Source organism: Gavia stellata, chromosome 1 (assembly GCF_030936135.1).
Source record: "Gavia stellata isolate bGavSte3 chromosome 1, bGavSte3.hap2, whole genome shotgun sequence".
In the NCBI taxonomy this organism is placed as follows: domain Eukaryota; kingdom Metazoa; phylum Chordata; class Aves; order Gaviiformes; family Gaviidae; genus Gavia; species Gavia stellata.
The window spans coordinates 11,736,036-11,755,607 of NC_082594.1; the positions used below are offsets into that span (position 1 = coordinate 11,736,036).

Consider the following 19,572-nt stretch of genomic DNA (forward strand, 5'->3'; position numbering starts at 1 on the left):
CAAGAAGTATTGAGATTCTAGTTTTTCAGGCTCAGACCCCTCTCTGTAGATCCTTCTAGATAATTTTTTAATCTATGAAAAACAATTGAATTCTTACCACAATGCCAGCATTTTTTATTGCAAGTGGAAGACCAAGAAGCCCAGTTCCAATGTTTCCCTTGAGGAGATGAGTAAGTGTTTGTATAAACCTGAGGATAAAAACATAAAAAGTCACACTAGAAGTACACTGAGACTGGGCGGGAGGGGGAGGGAAAAAAAAGCAAAACCAAAACCACACCCTCTGTCATTTATTAATAAAGGGATACATTGTGAGCTTCAACTACTTTAAGGTGGTCCAGCTACTTTAAAATGTGCAGCACATTCAAATAATGTTCTTATTCATCTTTATATGTGAGCTTCCTCAAATAGAACATACAAGTCTAATCTTCAGTTCCTTCTTCCAGTTTGTGAAAGGTTATTTTCTGTGCAATTTTATCATCCATCTGCCTCAGAGTCAAAATTACCAAGTTTCATCAATGCTATTTTAGAATCAATAACATCCAAAACAATTACCAGCTGCAAATCACAAGTCTGACAGCCAAAGCTTTTCCAAAAGAAAAAAAAAACACTTCTACAAGTTCTTCTAATTAAACTTTAACAAACAGATTATTTCCAAAGTCTTCTGAAGTTCCTTTATGAAAAAATAAAATCAATCAAAACCTTCTTTAAAAAGTGCTTGGATTCTAAGTGACCCAATCCCTTTACAGATGGGCACCCTGGAATATTTTACAGCCAGTACATTGTTAGCTTCCAAAGAACAGAGAACCTACTCAAAACGGGCTGCTTTTTGGCAGAACTATCCAAAGTCCAGATGTATAACCACATCTTACCCCGGGTGTAAGAAAACCCCTTAAGAGTTCAGTAAACTACTCACGAGAAACAAAGGGAGGCAACAAATTTTAACAAGCTGATACTTAAGAGTAATACATACGTAATGCCTTCTTCATTATCAAGCTGGTAATGCTTCTCAACTGGCAGGAAATCATTTTCATGCTCTTCATCTGAGATGCCATCTGAATTTTGTTCATCAATTAAAGGCTTCATTACTTCCATGTCTGTAAAACAGAGTTAACATTACATTAGCATTAGAAACAAACTTAAACTTCAGAAGTAAAACATGACTCAAACTTCCCATACCACGAGGTCTACATGTGTTCCTAACTGTAAAGCTGATTGAGGCAGATAGATAATGCACAGCACAAGTTGGCACAGGAAATTCTCACTCTTTAAAGTGGTACATGGTCTTATTCTCATTATTATTATGGCCAAACGCTACAGTTTTTCATTAAGAAAAACAACTTTGTATCATCAAAATGTTGATGGTTTAGCTCATTTTGCAAGCTAATACAACCTAAAGCAAAACAGAAAAGTCATCCATTGCTATAAAAGGATGAGATTCATCTTACCCACCATTAGCTACTGCAAAACTAAACATTTAGTCTACTCTTATCCATGGTGAGCAAGGGCACTCCCCAGAGTCATTCCATCCTGAAATGGATAGGTAAAACAGGTACCGGAGAAGATGTCTCCAGTCACTGGCAAGAGAACCAAGATAAAGGAATTAGGCTGCATGCTTTGAAAGCTGCAATTTCGTGAACCTTTTAAAGAAACAAACTGCCACCGAAGCCAACAAATGCAATTCCACAATCCAGCTAAATCACAGTGCCCAGCATCAGCAAGCAACCAGTAGTGAACAAAATTGCCTTTCAGGCAAAACTAACAGCTTACGCCAGTTTAACGTTGATTAAATTATAACCATTTTTAAATTACTACAGTTAAGCAAAACAAATCCTGCCAAGAGCAATAAGATTATTTATCTTACACTTGCCTACCACAGTATCCATTCATAAAGTGCCTTGAAGAAGTCTCAACTTCCATTGTTTTCACCAAAAAAGAGAAAACCCTGTGATTTTAACATTTTCTATTTAAAAAAAAAATTACTAAGTATTTCTAAGTGTGCAAGAGCACACCTTACTGAATTATCACATCGTTTACAGAACTCTGAAAACACTGAAGAATACCACAGAAGACATTAGGTACAGTAAAACATGCTTCACTATTCAGCAAGCAAAAATATTTCATAGTTTGAGTGAACATTAAATACCTTAACCGTATTAAGCTTATTTATTTTGTAAGAAAAATACAGATGCTAACTGAATAGCTGTGAAATCTGTAACACCAGTGAGACTGCAGATGCATTTAAAAGAAGGTGCGGACAACTGACATCTTTAAAGTACACAGTGGTTTACAATATGAGTTTTATTTTAGGGAGTTATTATGGTCAATCTGATAAAAATTGTTACTTAATTTGAAAACAAGATACATGCACAAAACCAGACAGGAAATACAGAACGTACTGAAAATTAACCATTGTATTGGGTTTGCGCGGCAAGGTTTTGGTAGCGGGAGGGCTACAGGGGTGGCTTCTGGGAGAAGACACCAGAAGCTGCCCCCATGTCTGATAGAGCCAATGCCAGCCGGCTCCAAGACGGACCCACCGCTGGCCAGGGCTGAGCCCATCAGTGACGGTGGTAGCACCTCTGGAATAACATATTTAAGAAGAGGGGAAAAAAACTGCTGCGCAACAGCAGCTGGAGAGGGAAGTGAGAATATGTGAGAGGAACAGCTCTGCAGACCCCAAGGTCAGTGAAGAAGGAGGGGGAGGAGGTGCTCCAGGCGCTGGAGCAGAGATTCCCCTGCAGCCCCTGGTGAAGACCATGGTGAGGCAGGCTGTGCCCCTGCACCCATGGAGGTCCACGGTGGAGCAGGTGGATGCGCCCGAAGGAGGCTGTGACCCCATGGGAAGCCTGTGCTGGAGCAGGCTCCTGGCAGGACTTGTGAATCCGTGGAGAGGAGCCCACGCTGGAGCAGGTTTGCTGGCAGGACCTGTGACCCGCTGGAGCAGTCTGTTCCTGAAGGACTGCACCCCATGGAAAGGACCCACACTGGAGCAGTTCATGAAGAACTGCAGCCCATGGAAAGGACCCACGTTGGAGGAGTTCGTGGAGGACTGTCTCCCGTGGGAGGGACCCTACGCTGGAGCAGGGGAAGAGTGTGAGGAGGAAGGAGCAGCAGAGACAACAGGTAATCAATTGACTGCAACCCCCCAATTCCCTGTTCTCCTGCACTGCTCGGGGGGAGGAGGTAGAGAATTCGGGAATGAAGTTGAGCCCGGGAAAAAGGGAGGGGTGGGGGGAAGGTGTTTTAAGATTTGGTTTTATTTCTCCTTGCCCTACTCCGATTTGATTGGTAATAAATTAAATTAATTTCCCCAAGTCAAGTCTGTTTTGCCTGTGATGGTAATTGGTGAGTGATCTCCCTGTCCTTATCTTGACCCACGAGCCTTTCGCTATATTTTCTCTCCCCTGTTCAGCTGAGGAGGAGGGGGGTGATAGAGTGGCTTGGTGGACACCTGGCATGCAACCAAGGTCAGCCCACCACATCCATTCAACAAATCGTTAAGGTTTTTATGAAACCTTAATGATGCCTAACCCATCAGCAGGGCACTGAAGCCAATCCTAAGCAAGAGGAACTTATAAACAAAAACTGTAGAACGAGTGTAATATATCCTATATAAAGCAGAAGGCAGCTTATCCAGGTAGTTAAAATTAAAAGCATATAGCTCAAACTCTCCTGGAAACAGCAAATGGTCATCTGAATTTGGTGTCAATTTTAAGCTGAAAGCCAGTAATGAAAGCACTTGACAGAAGCAAAGATGCCCAGTGGAGAGCAAAATCAGAGGTCAGAGACTCAACCAGAAAGTACACTGTAAAGCAAATTTATACTCAGCAATATTCTAATTATACAAGTCAATACAGACTTAATCATCACCTTTCACTATATGTCATATAGTCTATGAATTGATCAAAAGAAGGGTCAGCAAAGAAGTTCCATCCATCTACTCCCACAGCATTGTGTTGACTAGTTCTTGAGGATGCCTCGACCATCCTCTCTCAGCTCTGAGTCACTGCTGGGCTCATTCAACACTCACCAAGACCTGTGTACTCTAGTTCTGGAGTAAAAGTCTGTCGCCTCAGGGGTCAGAGGAAGCCGAGTGCCAACACTGGAAGTTTCACCCAGTGGGCAAGTGATTAGGCTCATTTTCATTTTTTAAAATATTGAATCTAAACCAACAATCTGAAGTGTTTTCACTAGGTACAAGCCAAACTGCAAGTATGCAAAGTCTGTGATCACAGGAGATTCAACAACATATAGAAGAAATCATCGTTAAATTACTTTTCCAGTTTTGACTTCATCACATTTTGGAGGATGCTGTTTGTAATGCTGCATGTTGTCATTATCGTTTAGCAAATAAGGTTCCCATTTAGCAGTATGAGGGGACCAACAGCCCTGGTGAGTATCAGCAACTGCTCAGTCAAGGGAGAAAAGTGAATTTCTCTTCTTCCATTCCAGCTCGATACTGAAATGTTTGATACATACATACATCCACACTGTTTACCACGCAACCAGATCACACTCAGAAGACTCTGAATTATATAGGCATCCCATTTTACTTTTCTCCCAACTTCCTGACTCTTCTTCTGATCACAAAAGTAGTCCTTTAAAAATGGATTTAGACATACTCAAGCATTCCCCTCATTTTTTAAGTAGTAAGAATTTTTCTAAGACAAGCTATTTTTTTCCCCTCAAAAATTCACCTGCCCATGCCTAAAGCCATCCAGTCATCTAAGGATTATTGTTAGCATTATCCCAGCTCTGATAATTACTTAACTTACTGTCATGACTAGAAGTGCTAAGGAACTCATTGATCTGCAGAAAAGTAAAGTAAGAAAGCAGCCTCTCCCCTAAAGAGTTCACAATCTAATCATCTTCAGTTCACCTACTGTGTTATTTTTAAAGGGTGTTTTTAAACCATTTTTCATTTTCCACTTTTCCTGTGAAGTAGTTTTGTAGCTTACTGAAGGACTGCTTCAGAGTAGGCTGTCCTTAAACAAGATTGCTTTTGAGTGTTTTTTATGGTTTATTCTGTCACCTATGTAAATACCAGTCCTGATTATTTCAGTACATTCCACAAATGCATATGAAACACTGAACCAAATAAGCCCACAGCAAAATACACATATTTACGATAACTGGTAGATTTAATTCACACTAGAAACATCTTCAAACAAACAAACAAAAAATTAAAGCACTACAGAACAAGATTTCAGCACCAAAATCTTTAACAGCAAGAAATTTTCAAGTTATTTAGAGAACTTCTGAAGAAGTACAAGTCTGTTTTTCCTAGTTATCAGTATTCCATCAGACACTGTCAAAGAAGTTACCTACTTCTTTGCCACCAAAGAACAGCACAATCAGACTGGCAAAATGCATTGAATTTTTCTGTGTTCTTCTCTGGCAGGAAAATAAAATAGCAGCTATTTAGAAACTAATACATAGCATCTATATAAATTCTAGTTTACATCATAAAAAAAGGTTTCTTCCCTGTGTACACTAGAGAGATACACAACTCAGTTCTTGTTTTGCATTCTACCATTATAAAATAAATAAACCAAAAATGTTTACTATACTCTTACAAGACTCATGACCAAGATGACCTGAACATACATACATTCACCCTCACAGAGCATATTTTAATCTGGAACTCGCCTTCCTTGCTTTCAGGATCTTCATCAGCCAAGGCTGCCATCCATCTTCTTCCATATTCGTGAGCAGCAGAACCAGCAACACGTTTTCCTTAGCTGGCTCATTAAACACTTGCATGAAGGAAATCATCCTACAAGTACTCCAGAAAAATCCTCAATTCCTTGGGCTCTGCCACATTGCCTCCCTAAGAGGTATTATGTGGTAGAAGTCCCCCATGAGAACCAGGACCTGTGAACAGAAGGCTTCTTCCAGTTTTTTAAAGGTGGTTTCATCCACCTCTTCTTCCTGACTTGGTGGTCGGTAGCAGACACTCACCTTTCCATTCCCCTGGTTGGCCTTACCTCTGATCTTGAGCCATAAGTTCATTTGTCCCACACAGCAGTTGATTGATTATGACAAAAAGCAAAGCATTTCTGGATGCAAGAATTAATAGAATAGAAGGAAGATATACGCAGGTCAGCCAACACATACTGTCCCGATTTATTTAAATTTGTATTTGTCACGGAAGACCAAGAAGAATAGGATGACAGATAACCCATGAAATGGAGGGGATACTGTCTTTCCAGACTGATTCATCATTCAAAGAGAAGCCAGCCTCTTCACCTATGGGACTGAATGCCTGACCATTACCCTTTTTCTTCATCTTTTCCTCATTTGACTTCCATCCTGATCTTTGTTCAAGAGCAAGATGATGGCAGTAATGAAAACAGAAGTATTCTCAAAGAGGCAGGAAGAAAACTCACACTAAAAGATTTACACCAGCGATCCACTCCGAAAAGCCAGCCTCTCCCTGAGTTAATGAGCCTGTTCCTCCCTCTCCATCCTTCATGCCATACATACTGTCCTTGTATATTTAAAGTCTTAAGTCCCTCCATGCATCACCACTTCCAATACATTAATTCTTGTGGGGAAAAAATCCTTTGCCATCTGAAACATCAGTAACCACTGTGTTTTTCAGGGACGCCTCCTGGAGAAACAGCAGGACACTTAGGTAGGAGACTACTACTCTGCCTGTCACTGATAATAATAAACTTGAGTTTTAAGGAGATGCCTACATGAACATGATGCAGTTTTTAAGAAGTAACTTTCACATAGAATTTTCACCATACAATTTACTCGAGATTGCAACCAATCATGTGACCTACTATATTGACTCAAAAGAAAGATAAACAGCTTCCCCGCCTAAAGAGGTTATTTGCAAAGTTTTTTTAGTCTGTACCTATAGCCAATATAAATCTTTAAAAGTTTATGACCTTTAAAGATCATCTTGTTCCACCTCCCTGGCCATGGGAAGGGACATCTTTCACTAGATGAGGCTGCTCAAAGCCCCGTCCAATCTGACCTTGAACACTTCCAATGATGGGACATCCAAAACTTCTCTGAGCAATCTGTGCCAGTGCCTCACCACCCTCAGCCTAAAAAATTTCTTTCTTACATTCGATCTAAATCTACCCTCTTTCAGTTTAAAACCCTTGCCCCTTTTCCTGTCACTACAGGCCCTGGTAAAAAGTCTCTCTCCATCTTTCTTATAAGCCCCCTTTTAAGTACTGAAAGGCCGCAACAACGTCTCCCCAGAACCTTCTCCTCTCCAGGCTGAACAACCCCAACTCTCTCAGCCTTTCCTCACAGGAGAGGTGTTTCAGCCCTCTGACTGTTTTCAGGACCCTCCTCTGGACTCGTTCTAACAGGTCCACGTCCTTCTTGTGCTGGGGACCCCAGAGCTGGATGCAGTACTGCAGGTGGGGTCTCATGAATGCTGAGCAGAGGAAGATCACATATGGTGACAATTTTATACCACTTCCTAGGCAAACAGCAGTATCGTAATAGTCCTTTTGTAAAATTTGCATGAGGAGAGATTTTGCATTTCCAATCATATACTGCTGCAATACAGTGAGTAAAAGTTCCCCTCCATAAGCAAAAACTATTGCTATGCATGGGTCACATACAGTAACCTTTAACAGCCTTAAATTTTTGCGATGGAGTATTTTGTCCTCATGCTACTTCTTGAGCTTTCACTTAGATGATTTCCCATATAAATGATCTTCAAGCACACGCAACTTTTACAACATGTTCCTCTTTTTCACTTCTCTATTCTCTGCTGGATCCACTAAATTATCTCCATATCAAAATAACACATAAACACTTTGGGTTTGATTGTTTTCACCTTTGTGCATTTGCCTCCATTACATTACATTTCTTCTCAGCCTCATAACTATTCATTTTTTCTGCATACAGTATAAACGTCTATAAAATCTTCTTTGTAACTTCTCCTTACGCCTTTTGGTATATGCTGTTCTGTACTTGAATCTTTCTTCAGACAGCTTGCCATCTCAAGATTCATTGACAAGATTCAGGAAGACCCATAAAACAGCCAAAAACTACAATGCTGTTCTCTGAACTACAGCACAGCACATAGCCTCACAATTGAGAAAAACAACTGTAAGCATGTGCTCTTGGCATATTTTCTTATCCCAACTTTAGACCACTTCAAGCACAGTTGTGCACCTTCTTCCAAGGTCTTCCACACTACGCAATCACCTTAACCCAAACCGAAGGCAAGAGTGAATTTAATATAGTCCCCACTTTTTAACTTAAGCTCATTGGGTAAAGTACCTGACCGTCCTTTCAGGGAAAAAATGGTGTCTAAATACATTTATCATGGTGGTTTGAATATTTATTTCCAAGTCCTGGGGAGGTATAATCTACATATTTTTTATTATCTGTTTTCCCACACCATTCTGCTATTTTATTAGTGTCACTTACGCAGTAGAACATCCCAATTTCATACTCAATTGCCTTCCCAGCTGAAAGCCATGAGCTATCACTGATAACGACAGATAAGCAATGCACCATAAAAAATATTTACTTTGAAAACCACATTGAAGTTTTATTTACCAAGTGGCTCAATGTACAAGGCAACACATTTCGTGTAAAACTTGAGTCCCAATAGCATGGAACCTCCAATTCAAAAGGAGCAGCTGCTATTCTGTAGGCACTACATGCAAGAACTGAAAGTCTTCTGCAGACATACCACTTTCTGCCACATATTACAGTTACCTACTGCTTTCAGTACACATCATGCTAACCTGCCCATCGTCATTGATCTTCAGGTTGAAATGAATGAAGAACTGAATGGCAACAAAAGTTAATAGGATGGCAGGATCTTAGGCGTTTCTTTAAACGTGCTTCTTTCAAACACAGCTAAGCAGAAGCAGCCAGACAACATTCATGTGCCAAGCTGGTTAAGTGTCAAAACGACATTTTTACAGGGAATTACCTTATGTGAAGAACACTGCACCGGCTGTTCTATAGAGAGGGAAGATTTCACCTTAAACGCTGAAAATGGGTCTACTTGACCACAAAGAAGATGATCTTCCCCAAATGTCCCACTAAAAAACTTTTTAAAGCTGCATTCAATTAAAACAAACATCTGCATATGTTTCTTTTTACAGACAGAATATTTGCCAACCTTCGTTGCACAGTATTTGCATTATGGAGCTGGTTTTATTGCTATTAGTTTATCACACTGCTGTACTTCTAAAACGCTTATCAAATTGATAATCCTTAAAAGAAAAAAGAAAAAAGTTTATCTAACGCATCTCAAAAATACAACCAGGCCTTCCAACACTCCAAGACCACTGCTACCAGCTTTTCTCTGAGGTGGTATCTGGTCACAACAGCAGCAAAATTGCACACAACTACACCACAGTAGGAGACTTAATTATCTTCTATGACTGGCCTTTTTTACCAGATCAGAGGCATTTATTTTAACCCAGTTATTACGCAAACATTTATTTGTCTGAGCATATGCCTGGAAACAAAGAAATTCTTTTTTTAAAAACAAGATTCAAAGCAACAAATTTGAACTTAATATAGACAACAATTACTATCGTTAAATATACTACCCCATACAACAGAAATTAAAGTTATATGTCCTTTATATGTATAGGTCATAGTAAGTCTTAAGAAATTTTGTGTACTGCTACAGACTGAATCTCTTGCCTCTAACATGTATTTGCAGGTCAGCAGAAAAAACAGTAGAAATCGAAGACAACTTCTGAAGAAATTAAATCCAGAGTGAAAGAATCTGATTTTAGACCAAGCAGCCAGTAGAACACCATGCCTGTAAGACTCCATAGAACAACAACCCTTTAAAATCTACATCCATTTATGTCGATGTTTTGTCTTGTGAGACCAGTACATAACCATGACAATGGTACCTTGAAATCTCTTCAACCATCCTTTAGCATACCCACCCTGGGCAACAGATGCAGAGGGAACTGGAGTAGATTAGGTTGACTGTTTATCCATGTTCCCAGAAATAGCTGAAATTAGACCTCAGAATAGCCATTTCCTATCCGTACACCCAGGCTGGCAGTTCGCTGATCCTATTCTAACATAATAGCTTGTTTGAGAACAAATTCGAATAGAAGAGTTTTAAAACACAGGTAACAGCAATCAGCACCAACTCAGTTGTGATTATTGCGATAACTACACTTACTATGGGTTCCCCTGAAATGCTGCATTGTATAAAATGCTCCAGCAATGCTATTTGGTCACTATTGTAGCCATATAAATGCTCTTGAATTGCCTCTTTTCCCCATCATTCCTCTTTTATCCCATGACTGGTGTACAGCTTTGGCCTAAAACATGTGAATCCATTAACAGTAATGGTACTGGGACAAAATAAAATGTTTGGATCATGCAACTTTCTAAGCATGGGTTTTTGTTTGATAAAAGAGCTCTACCGCTGGACTACTGTGGCTATGTCCCTACTGCACAGTCCGTACTCACACTGACATTCAGATTTGTGTAACATCCAAATTTAATGGATCCACTTGTGGTCTAGAGCAAGGCACCAGGCAAGAAAGCGTGAGCTTTCTCTGCCCCATAAAGCAAATATGTACTCACAAAGTAGAAGAGCAAGTGCTTTGCATACCTGGACCTAGCCTGAAATTAACTATTCTGGAAAGTCCATAGTCACTGCCAGAAATCAGCGTGGAATACGCACATTGACTTTGATTTCGGTCCAGTATGTGCAGTTTAAATACGATCTCAAACTCCAGCTACAAGAACAGCATACACATGCCATACCTGAATCAGAGGTGAAGTTGGCTGCCTGCTGTCTCACAAAGCACCTGGTGCAGAGCACACCCCAGCCTACCTCAAGTCCATGCTCCACCAAGCTGTCCAGACTGCGTCCAAACACTGTACGCTATTAATGATCCAATCCAGTGCTCAGTCACAGGACTTACAGAAAATTTGCACCATCTTTATTCAGCACAACTAAGAATGAGGTAATTCATTTCTATACACCCTTTTGTTTTTACTTAACCGAAGTACCAGCCAATTTTCAGCCCTGTCTTTCCTTCGGCTAATATGAATTTCTTTTCTCCTCATGCCACCACAAAAATCTTTTCAGATCAAATGGTGTCTTCAGATTGTGTTTAACAGTTATTTAAATATTTGTCATTGTTTCTGCTTTCTTCTGTGAACACCCATGTAAGCTGGATGCCAAAAAGCTCTGCAAGTACTGCTACTATCAAGCGAGGCACTACATAGTGCATTTCAACTTCTCCCAGAATTACCACTGCCACGTTAAACTGATTCCTTAACCCACTGGAGAGATAAATCACTGATTCATTACAGCTACACGTCACACTACCATCATACATAAATGTCAACACCGTATCCTCAAAGACCTCTGAAGAATTTCAATCACTAGTCAACCACCAGTTAGAGATTAAATCTGTAGTGTTTAAATTGTTATGACCCGTATTTCCAGTTTTGTATCTTCCAGTGTATTCTTCTATCTCCTAGAATTTGCCAGCACCTTCCAACATTTATGGAAATACTGCCAAAGAAACCTTTGAACTGTTACTAAATGTACTTAATTCTAAAGCTTTTATAGAACACTCAAGTAATCCTTTGGTTCAAAAGCTCTGCAAAGAAATTAATTTCACCGAGAACTTTAGTTAATTTTTCTATACTGCTCAAGCAACTGACATTTCCAAAATTAAATGAACCTCTTAGCATCACAAGGGATAAAACAAATCTCCATCATTTTCATTTTATGGGAGAAACAGAAGCAAAAGGATGAAGCAGTTTGCCAGGGCTGCACAGCAAGTTAAGGCAAAAGAGATACTAAAAACAAAGACAAATACTATCTCCCATTGTTCCTTCGGAGGTCACCTGCCAGACAAACTCCTATCTAAAAGCCCTTTTCCAAATCAAATTTGGCAATATGATCTGGTTTTTTTCCTTGAGGGTTTTGAAGTCAGTGTCATCAAACAGAAAGAACTGGATTTGACATATAAGCTTAAAAAGATTTGGGGGACAGGATATAGCTTATCATTGTTTATGTCAGCTCTTTTTACTCATTTATGGGAGAAGGAACACACAGGTCTTCTTGGAGCACCACTTCACGTGTGTATTAAATGCTTGGCAAAAAGCAGTAGGCAAAGGGGGTCTTGTAGAAATTTCACTGCTCAGTCACAGCTTCTACACAGGAACATGTTAACAGGGCCAGAAACACAGCATAAGATTTACAGTTTTGCAAAATGTGTTTATTAACCAGAGGGCAACCTAGTACCTCTGTAATAGGGGTACAGATTCAATATAATAAGCAGCTGTTTTGACTGCTGTATAGAAGAGAAAATCAGAACCGCATAATCTTTACACTAGCCTAAAATGTGGGTTTATGCTAATATTTTCTCACAGGCTATAGAATGCTACATTCATGATCCAGGGGGCATGCCCAGAGTCTGTGTCACGTAACCAAGCCTGTGGCTGCTCTTACGGGACAAAATTAGTGATCGAGTCTCTGAATAGCAGAGCTTTTCAATTCAGCGTTCTGAACCAGGGCTCTCAAGAAAAAAAACAGTCACAAAGAAAACACTGTCACTAATTATTTTTATAATCTGCAACTGGCTCAGTAAGCAGCTCACCATGTAACACTGTTACTCCCTCAATCACAGAAAGACCTGTTTCTCCACTCCCCAAACTTCAGCCTATATATAACCTTCCCAGCATTCCTCCAGAAAGCATCAAACTGTGAAGTACAGCATTGTTCACCAAACACATGTGAATCTGGCAGGATCTGCCATGCCTCTCAGCCACGCGCTTCCACAACCACTGAAGACATTACAGATGAACATGAAGTGACAATGGATGGTAGTGCTAGGGACATGCTGGTCCAGACTGATAAACTTCCGTAGATTTTTTTAGTTCAAGGGTGAGCTAACAGATAATCCCAGTCAACCATACGCAAGCCAGCTCCCTTTTTATTTTCTGCTACTGCAACTCCTACTGAATACAAGAGACAAAAGAATAAACAAAAAAACACCCCTCAAACTAAAATGTATTTTCCAGAATGAAAATTAAAAAGGAAAACTCATCTGGTTTTAAAATTCCTATTAAATACTAATAATTACATTTTCCAAAATAGTAAAAGTTAGCATTAGCTTTTGTTGTGTTTGTTTGTTTTTCAAGAACATTAAAGCTATGCTTGGTGCACTTATTTGAATCACTCTTTATTCTTCTTTGGAAAAATATATCTTCGTGTCATTTATTTCTCTCCATTACAAACTGTAACTTAATAAAGTAGATTTATTCTGCTTTATGGTAGAAGTTATTAATCTTGAGAACAGATATTTCTAAAGAAATGTTGAAAGTTAATAATGCCACTCAGTAAGCAGGAAGAAAGGTTTGCTTCTGCATCGTAACTGTCAAATCCAGGCGGCTAATAAACGAGACACCTGAATTATTAAACTAAAACATAAACAGGTCTCCGTAGTTTATTATATACTTTCAGAGGAGTGCTTTTACCCCAACCCACAACAGATAATTTATTTGGAAAGATGTTAGTCTTAAAAAACCCTCTGTCCTGTCTAGACTAAGCTACATACTTCTACATGATTAACATACTTTCAAGTGATGACACATTGGTAAGACTTAAGTTTTATTTATTATTCAATAGGACCAAACCACGTAAAAAGCTTCCGAGATCTTACCAAGCACTGATCTGCATTTTTAGACAGCTGATCCCATAAAAAATTCTGGTTCTAAGGTTTCTAACAGAAAAACTGTCAGATCTGTGAACCTGAGCAAAAAAAAAAGAAAAAAAAAAAAAGCTAAATTTACTTTCTGCCACTTTTGCTCCAGGGGTGGCAATCTCCCATTGCAAGACAGATCAGCCTCTGGGACAACAACATCTGAAGCATGTCTCCTGCTTCCCATCATTACCACCAGACAGGATGAATTCTTGAGATTACAGTGGAACATAGCTTTGAGATGAGATTTTCAGCCTGCCCAGTCCAGCCCAGAATCAGCTACGCTTTATAACTAAACCTGCTATGAGTTATCTCTTGACCATCCATGGTTAGACAAATTAAGATGTGAACATACACGTGCCCTCCCATACTCAGTTTAAAGGTCCGAAAAGTAACCTGCAATAAATACAGCTAATATATCAACACACACACACCCGAAAAAACCTACAACCTCTCACCGTACATAAAAGCATCCCCTAACTATGCAAAGAGAAAGTATTTCCATGAACTTCTACGCAAGACCGTGACTCCCCAATGAAATCAAGAGCCAGCCAGGCGAGACTAACGCCCTCAGGGAACTGCCCCCGCCGCCCGAGCGGCGGGTTTCCGCGAGGCGGGGCCGCGGCCTGCCCTCCGCCCGCCGACACCGCTGCGGAGAGCCCCCGGCCGGGTCTCCCCCTTTGAGGAGGCCGCGGCGGCAGGAGAAGCCCCGCAGTCCCTGCGCCGCGCTCCGCTTCCCTCAGCCCCGCCCGGCCGCAGGGGCCGCCGGGCCGCTGCGGGGCCGAGCCCTCGCCACCCACCTCCCCGGCCCCGGCGCGGTGCGCTGGGGGCGGCCCGCGCTGCCGCCTGATGCGGAGGAGCTGCAGGACAGGGCCCACCCCTCCCCCAGGTGGGATGGTTCATCCCGCCCGCCCCGATGCGCTGAGCGCTGCAGCGCATCCCCCGTGGGCCGAACCATTCCGCCTCCAGGGGAGGGGGGTGGAAGTTGGCCGGCCGCTTTTTACGCTCACGCCCCCTCCTCTCCGCGCCGCGGCGAGCCGCCATCCCACTGCCCCTCGGCTGCTCCCGCCGCCGAGCCACACAGCACGCCTCACCCAGCTCCTCCCTGCCGGCGCCGTCCATCTCTCCGCCGGCTCTCCGCTCGCCCTTCCGCCAATGTGGAGCCGGCCGGCGCAGCGAGGCGCTGCGCATGCGTCTCGCCCGACGGGCCGCGCGCTCGCGGGAGCGAACCATAGATACCGGCCGGAAAGACAAGACTTGGGTGGGGCAGGGTGGGTGTTGGGCCTCCGGGTCGGGTGTGCGCCGGGCAGCCGTGCCGAGCTCGTTGGCACCTCCTGGCTTATGTCCTTTGCTTTCCTCTGTGCCCTGGCACAGCAGCAACCCTGCTGTGCGGTGCCCTGTTAAGCATCTGCCCTTTGAAATACATGGGCCTCTTCATAGGCATGAGCAGGGCCTGTCTCTGGGTGGGCTGGGCTCCGTGGGTCGGCCTTACAGTGGGTCTCCATTGCAGGAGGTCCCTCCCTCACACCCTCAGGCCTCACTCCCCACAGAGCTTCCCTCTGCCTCCTGGGCACCTCGGCCCAGCTGCACTGCTGTGGCCGTGCACAGCTTCGCTGCGATGTGATGCGGGAGCTCTGGCCTCCCTTCCTGATCAACCCTCGGAGGGAGCGGCAGGGCCTGAGGCAAAGCACGCAGCTGGGCCCTCGCCATGTGCAACAGCTCGTACAGTTATGAAAAATGGGGTTATTTGTGCTTGCCTTCCAGCGCTAGAAAATTAACTTGTATCCTTTTTTTTTTTTCTTCAGAGCCTTTTAGGAGCAGCTGCTCTTAGATCAGCATGGGCTGCCTCATGAGAATTAGCATTGCTCCATGGGTCTGCTGCAGCCCCCAGTCTGACGGCCCCATAAAGCCCTGCCGACATCTGCCGCCCTCTGCAAGGCTGGGGAGCCTGGCTTCAGAATGAAGCTGCAAGCATAAAGCCATAATTAATAAGCAAAGACTGAAAACAAGGGTGGGAGTCAAGAGTTCAGCAGTGCTTGACAGCTCAGCTTGTCAGTGATTTGCAGTTCGGCCCCCTAAAAGCCAATCACCTTCAACAAGTGCAAATTATTTTCCTTATGTGAAACAAGAAATTATTTTAAAAGGACATTTATGGGAATCAAAGTTAATGATGGATCAACTGTTAGAACAAAAAGAGTTACTAATATGAAGTGTTATTGGTAACTAATCGTTTCATATCAAATTGCTCATGTCTTGAAACTGATGTTCCGCTTTTTGTGGATTCCAGCACTGCATCTTCTCTGCATACTTTTGTAGATAAGAATACTATTTCTTAACAGCTTCACCAATAAGCAAAATAAACATCAGGGAAATGTATATAGTGAAACAATGCGAAGCAGCATGGATTTAGAAATCGTCTGCTTATAAGTAAATTGGTTTATCCATATTAAAAGAAACCAGTATTTCCTGTAATACCTTATTTTTTTTTAATCTTTGGAAATCAAATGTATCAAGGTGCTAAAATAGATTTCAACCATACTCTGTAATCAAAGCTATAATCAGAGCTTCAGGTCCCTCTGAAGTGATATTCAGAATCCTTACACTGTAAACCTTTCCTCTGAAATTAAGCATTTTAGACTTGTACAATAAAAGCTTCTATAATTCCATGAACTTTCATTTTCATGGTTTGAAGACCCTAATATAGGGCTGTATAGGGGTGGGGAAGTGGGGGAAAAGGGATGGGATGTTGTCCTGTCTTAAAGAAAGACATAGTGCTCCGAAAGATTTTCAGCTGAAGTTATACTGTATAGCCTAAAAGGATCACCCTTCGATAGAACATTCTCATAGCAAGCTTAGTCTATTGTGAATTTCAAACACTTGGAGACTGATCTTCCACTAACCTGGCACCCACCCTTTAACCCATCTTTCATAGTAGTTGCTCCCAGAATAACCCATTGGAATTTTACCATCAAAACTTTCAAAGTTCTGCTTTTGTCTGTGGCTGATTCAACTTGTGTAATAAAGTTTCCAGCTGTTGGTTTCCTAAAACAGAACTTTTTTTTTTTTTGCAATGAGAATCTATGATAAAATAATTTGTCTTTTTTCTACACAGGAGAAATGTAAGAATCTTCTGAAGCCTCTCAGAAGCTTCAGTCATCTTCAGACACGCATCATGAATTCATTTATCTGCAATGAATAAGTTCTAGTGGGGAAGACATTCATTTTCAATTGTCAAATTTATGTTTCTTTCCAGGTACTGTGCTTCTCTAAACTTTCATTAAAGAAATGAGCCATGTAAGTGAGCTATTACTTGGCTTCCTCAAATTTATTTTGGAAAAGGGTTCTCAGTAGGCAATCTGTGACTGCAGGTTATTGATTTAAGGAACTGACTCACTAATTACAATGTTTATGTCAAGCTTTTATGCAGTGTATATTTTCTTTATGTTCATGGATATTCTGTATTCTCCATTGTTTCTAACAATGCCAAAGTTTGTTCAGAAAAGCATTTTGGATCATTAATGTATATTCAAAATTTGTATTCAGTTAAGAGTGTTCTTTCATTCTACCTTGTCATTGCGTCTCAGGACTTGGCTCACAGTAAATCCCGCATAGATGTTGGAAAGACTTTAAGAACATAATGCATCTTTATTTCACATTCTACCCAATGGAAAACAATTTGTTTCTACTACTTGCCACTACTTGCATCAAAGTTCCTTCTTCAGGGAAGAGGTTTCTTCTAAATTTAGAGAGATTTTTCTAATATGCTCCAAAAATTATATCAACTATCTGAGTAATCAGTGGTGATCAATGAATATTCAGAAAACACAGGAGATACTATAATGTGATGGATAATCATGATTTTGTAATATGCATTTTGTTCCTCATTGGTAAGAATAGGAGTATTTGCTTTAATGCAACCATCTGTTTAAATCCTAGTCATCTATCCATCAATGCAAAATTACTTCATGATGTGAACATTGCAGTCATCAAATGCTTATTTACCCTAGGCTTCATATTCTGAATAGCATATACAGCTTGCCTCTTACAAATAATGAATTTAACTCATGTTGTTTTTGTTGGTTTAGAACAAGGCCAGATGGAGTACAATACCCAGCTTCTTACATTTTTAATTTTTTATTAAAAACTAACCCAGAAAACTTTAAAGGCCATTTTCAGGATTTTTTTTTTTTTGTCTACTAAATGCTCCTCATTAGAATAGCTACTCTGCTAGGTCTATCTAAACCTGAGCTTAATCTCTGGGTAAATTTCCACACTTTTTTAGGAAAAAAAACACAAGAACAGAGTAAATACACAGAAATACTGTTTCAATATACAATCCCTCCACACAGATGTCAGCTAGCTTTAGTTTTAGAACTGCTCAAGTCTTGAGAGACTTTTCTCCTATTTCATGGAATCTTTTTTTATGTTCCTGTATATTTGGCTTCTAGACCATGTGGTAGCAGTGAGTCCCATACTTCAATTATGCATTGTGCAAAAAAGTGTGCCTTTTGTGAGCATGTTACCTGATATTCATCTGATAACACCTAGTTTTCTAATGTTGAAATAATTGTTGCATTTACCTTCTCCAAATCATTCTTGGTTTTCCAGATCACTGCCATACTCTCTCTTCTATCTCTTTTCCAGGTTGCAGTGTCCTAGTCTGTTTAATCTCCCCTCATAGAGAAGCCATTCCATGCTTTCGATCGTTCCTGTCCCTTTCGTCTGTGTTTTCTAGATCTCTTATGTTCATTTGCATATGAAGACACCAGAACTGCAGACATACACAGACAGTAAAAACCCTTCTGCCTGCATCTGACTGTTTTTTACTTCTGCTTTTTATAACAATTTGTATTTTAACTTTTACTCAGGTACTAAGTTGCAAGGTGATTACTTTGCACAATGTTTTAATGAACCGTTGGTAGACCTTGATTATGTTGCCATCTGTCTGTCTGGAGACTATAGTCCTCTCTGATGGGCAAATGATTGGCGGTCCTCCAAGGTTTATATCTCTGGTTTATACGTAAGAGCACATTTTGAAATCCACATTTCATTAGATCCTGGATAGCCTATTGCTCATCTATGTATCAAAAAGCAATAGCTCCTGTCATTTCATCACTGACATGAAAACATGTATATATCTCTTTACCTCTTTCCAATTCCTTGGTCACAAACACGAGCTTCCTTTCACACAAATTCCTTATCATCAGTGTTCTGGTTTGTAATGGCCCATTTTCAAGGATTCCTATTTTTGCTTTTTCTTGGTACAAATATCAAGCACTGAATATCCTAAACTGTTGTTAAAAAGTCAGCATTTTAATGGTCAGCATCTTAAAAAAATGCAGTTGGTGATAGACTCTTAAGTTTTTAGGAGGAGTTAGTTTGATGTGTGTTGAATCAAGGACTGTTTTTTAACACTTTGTTGCTGTGAAATTTCATGCTATGCATGGATCAGCCTGCCTTCCTTTGCCATGACAAGTCTTTTGAAAGGAGGTCCAGAGGTTGATTTTCCATTGCATTTGATAGAACCACAGAATCACAAAATGGTAGAATTTGGAAGGGACCTCTGGAGGTGATCTGGTCCAACCCCCCTGCTCAAGCAGGGCCACGTGGACCTGTCCAGACAGCTTTTGAATATCTCTTAGGAGGGAGACTCCACAGCCTCTCTGGACAGCCTGTGCCAGTGCTTGGTCAACCTCACAGGAGAAAAGTGTTTCCTGATGTTCAGAGGGAACCTCCTGTGTTTCAGTCTGTGCCCATTGTCTCTGGTCCTGTCACTGGGCACTGCTGAAAAGAGCCTGCACCCTCCTTTCAGGTATTTATAGACATTGATGAGATCCCGCTGAGCCTTCTCTTCTCCGGGATGAACACTCCCAGC

The 19,572-nt window shown here is 41.1% G+C and overlaps 1 protein-coding gene across 1 annotated transcript in view; it reads right to left on the reverse strand.

Moving 5' to 3' along the window:
• SLC36A4 (solute carrier family 36 member 4) overlaps positions 1-19,572 on the reverse strand; it is a 142,036-nt gene that overhangs the window by 108,810 nt on the left and 13,654 nt on the right. Inside the window, 4 exon segments of the mRNA XM_059824632.1 lie at positions 98-188; positions 971-1,094; positions 14,792-14,822; positions 14,824-14,912. Of these exon segments, the coding sequence (XP_059680615.1) occupies positions 98-188; positions 971-1,094; positions 14,792-14,822; positions 14,824-14,912 (335 nt within the window).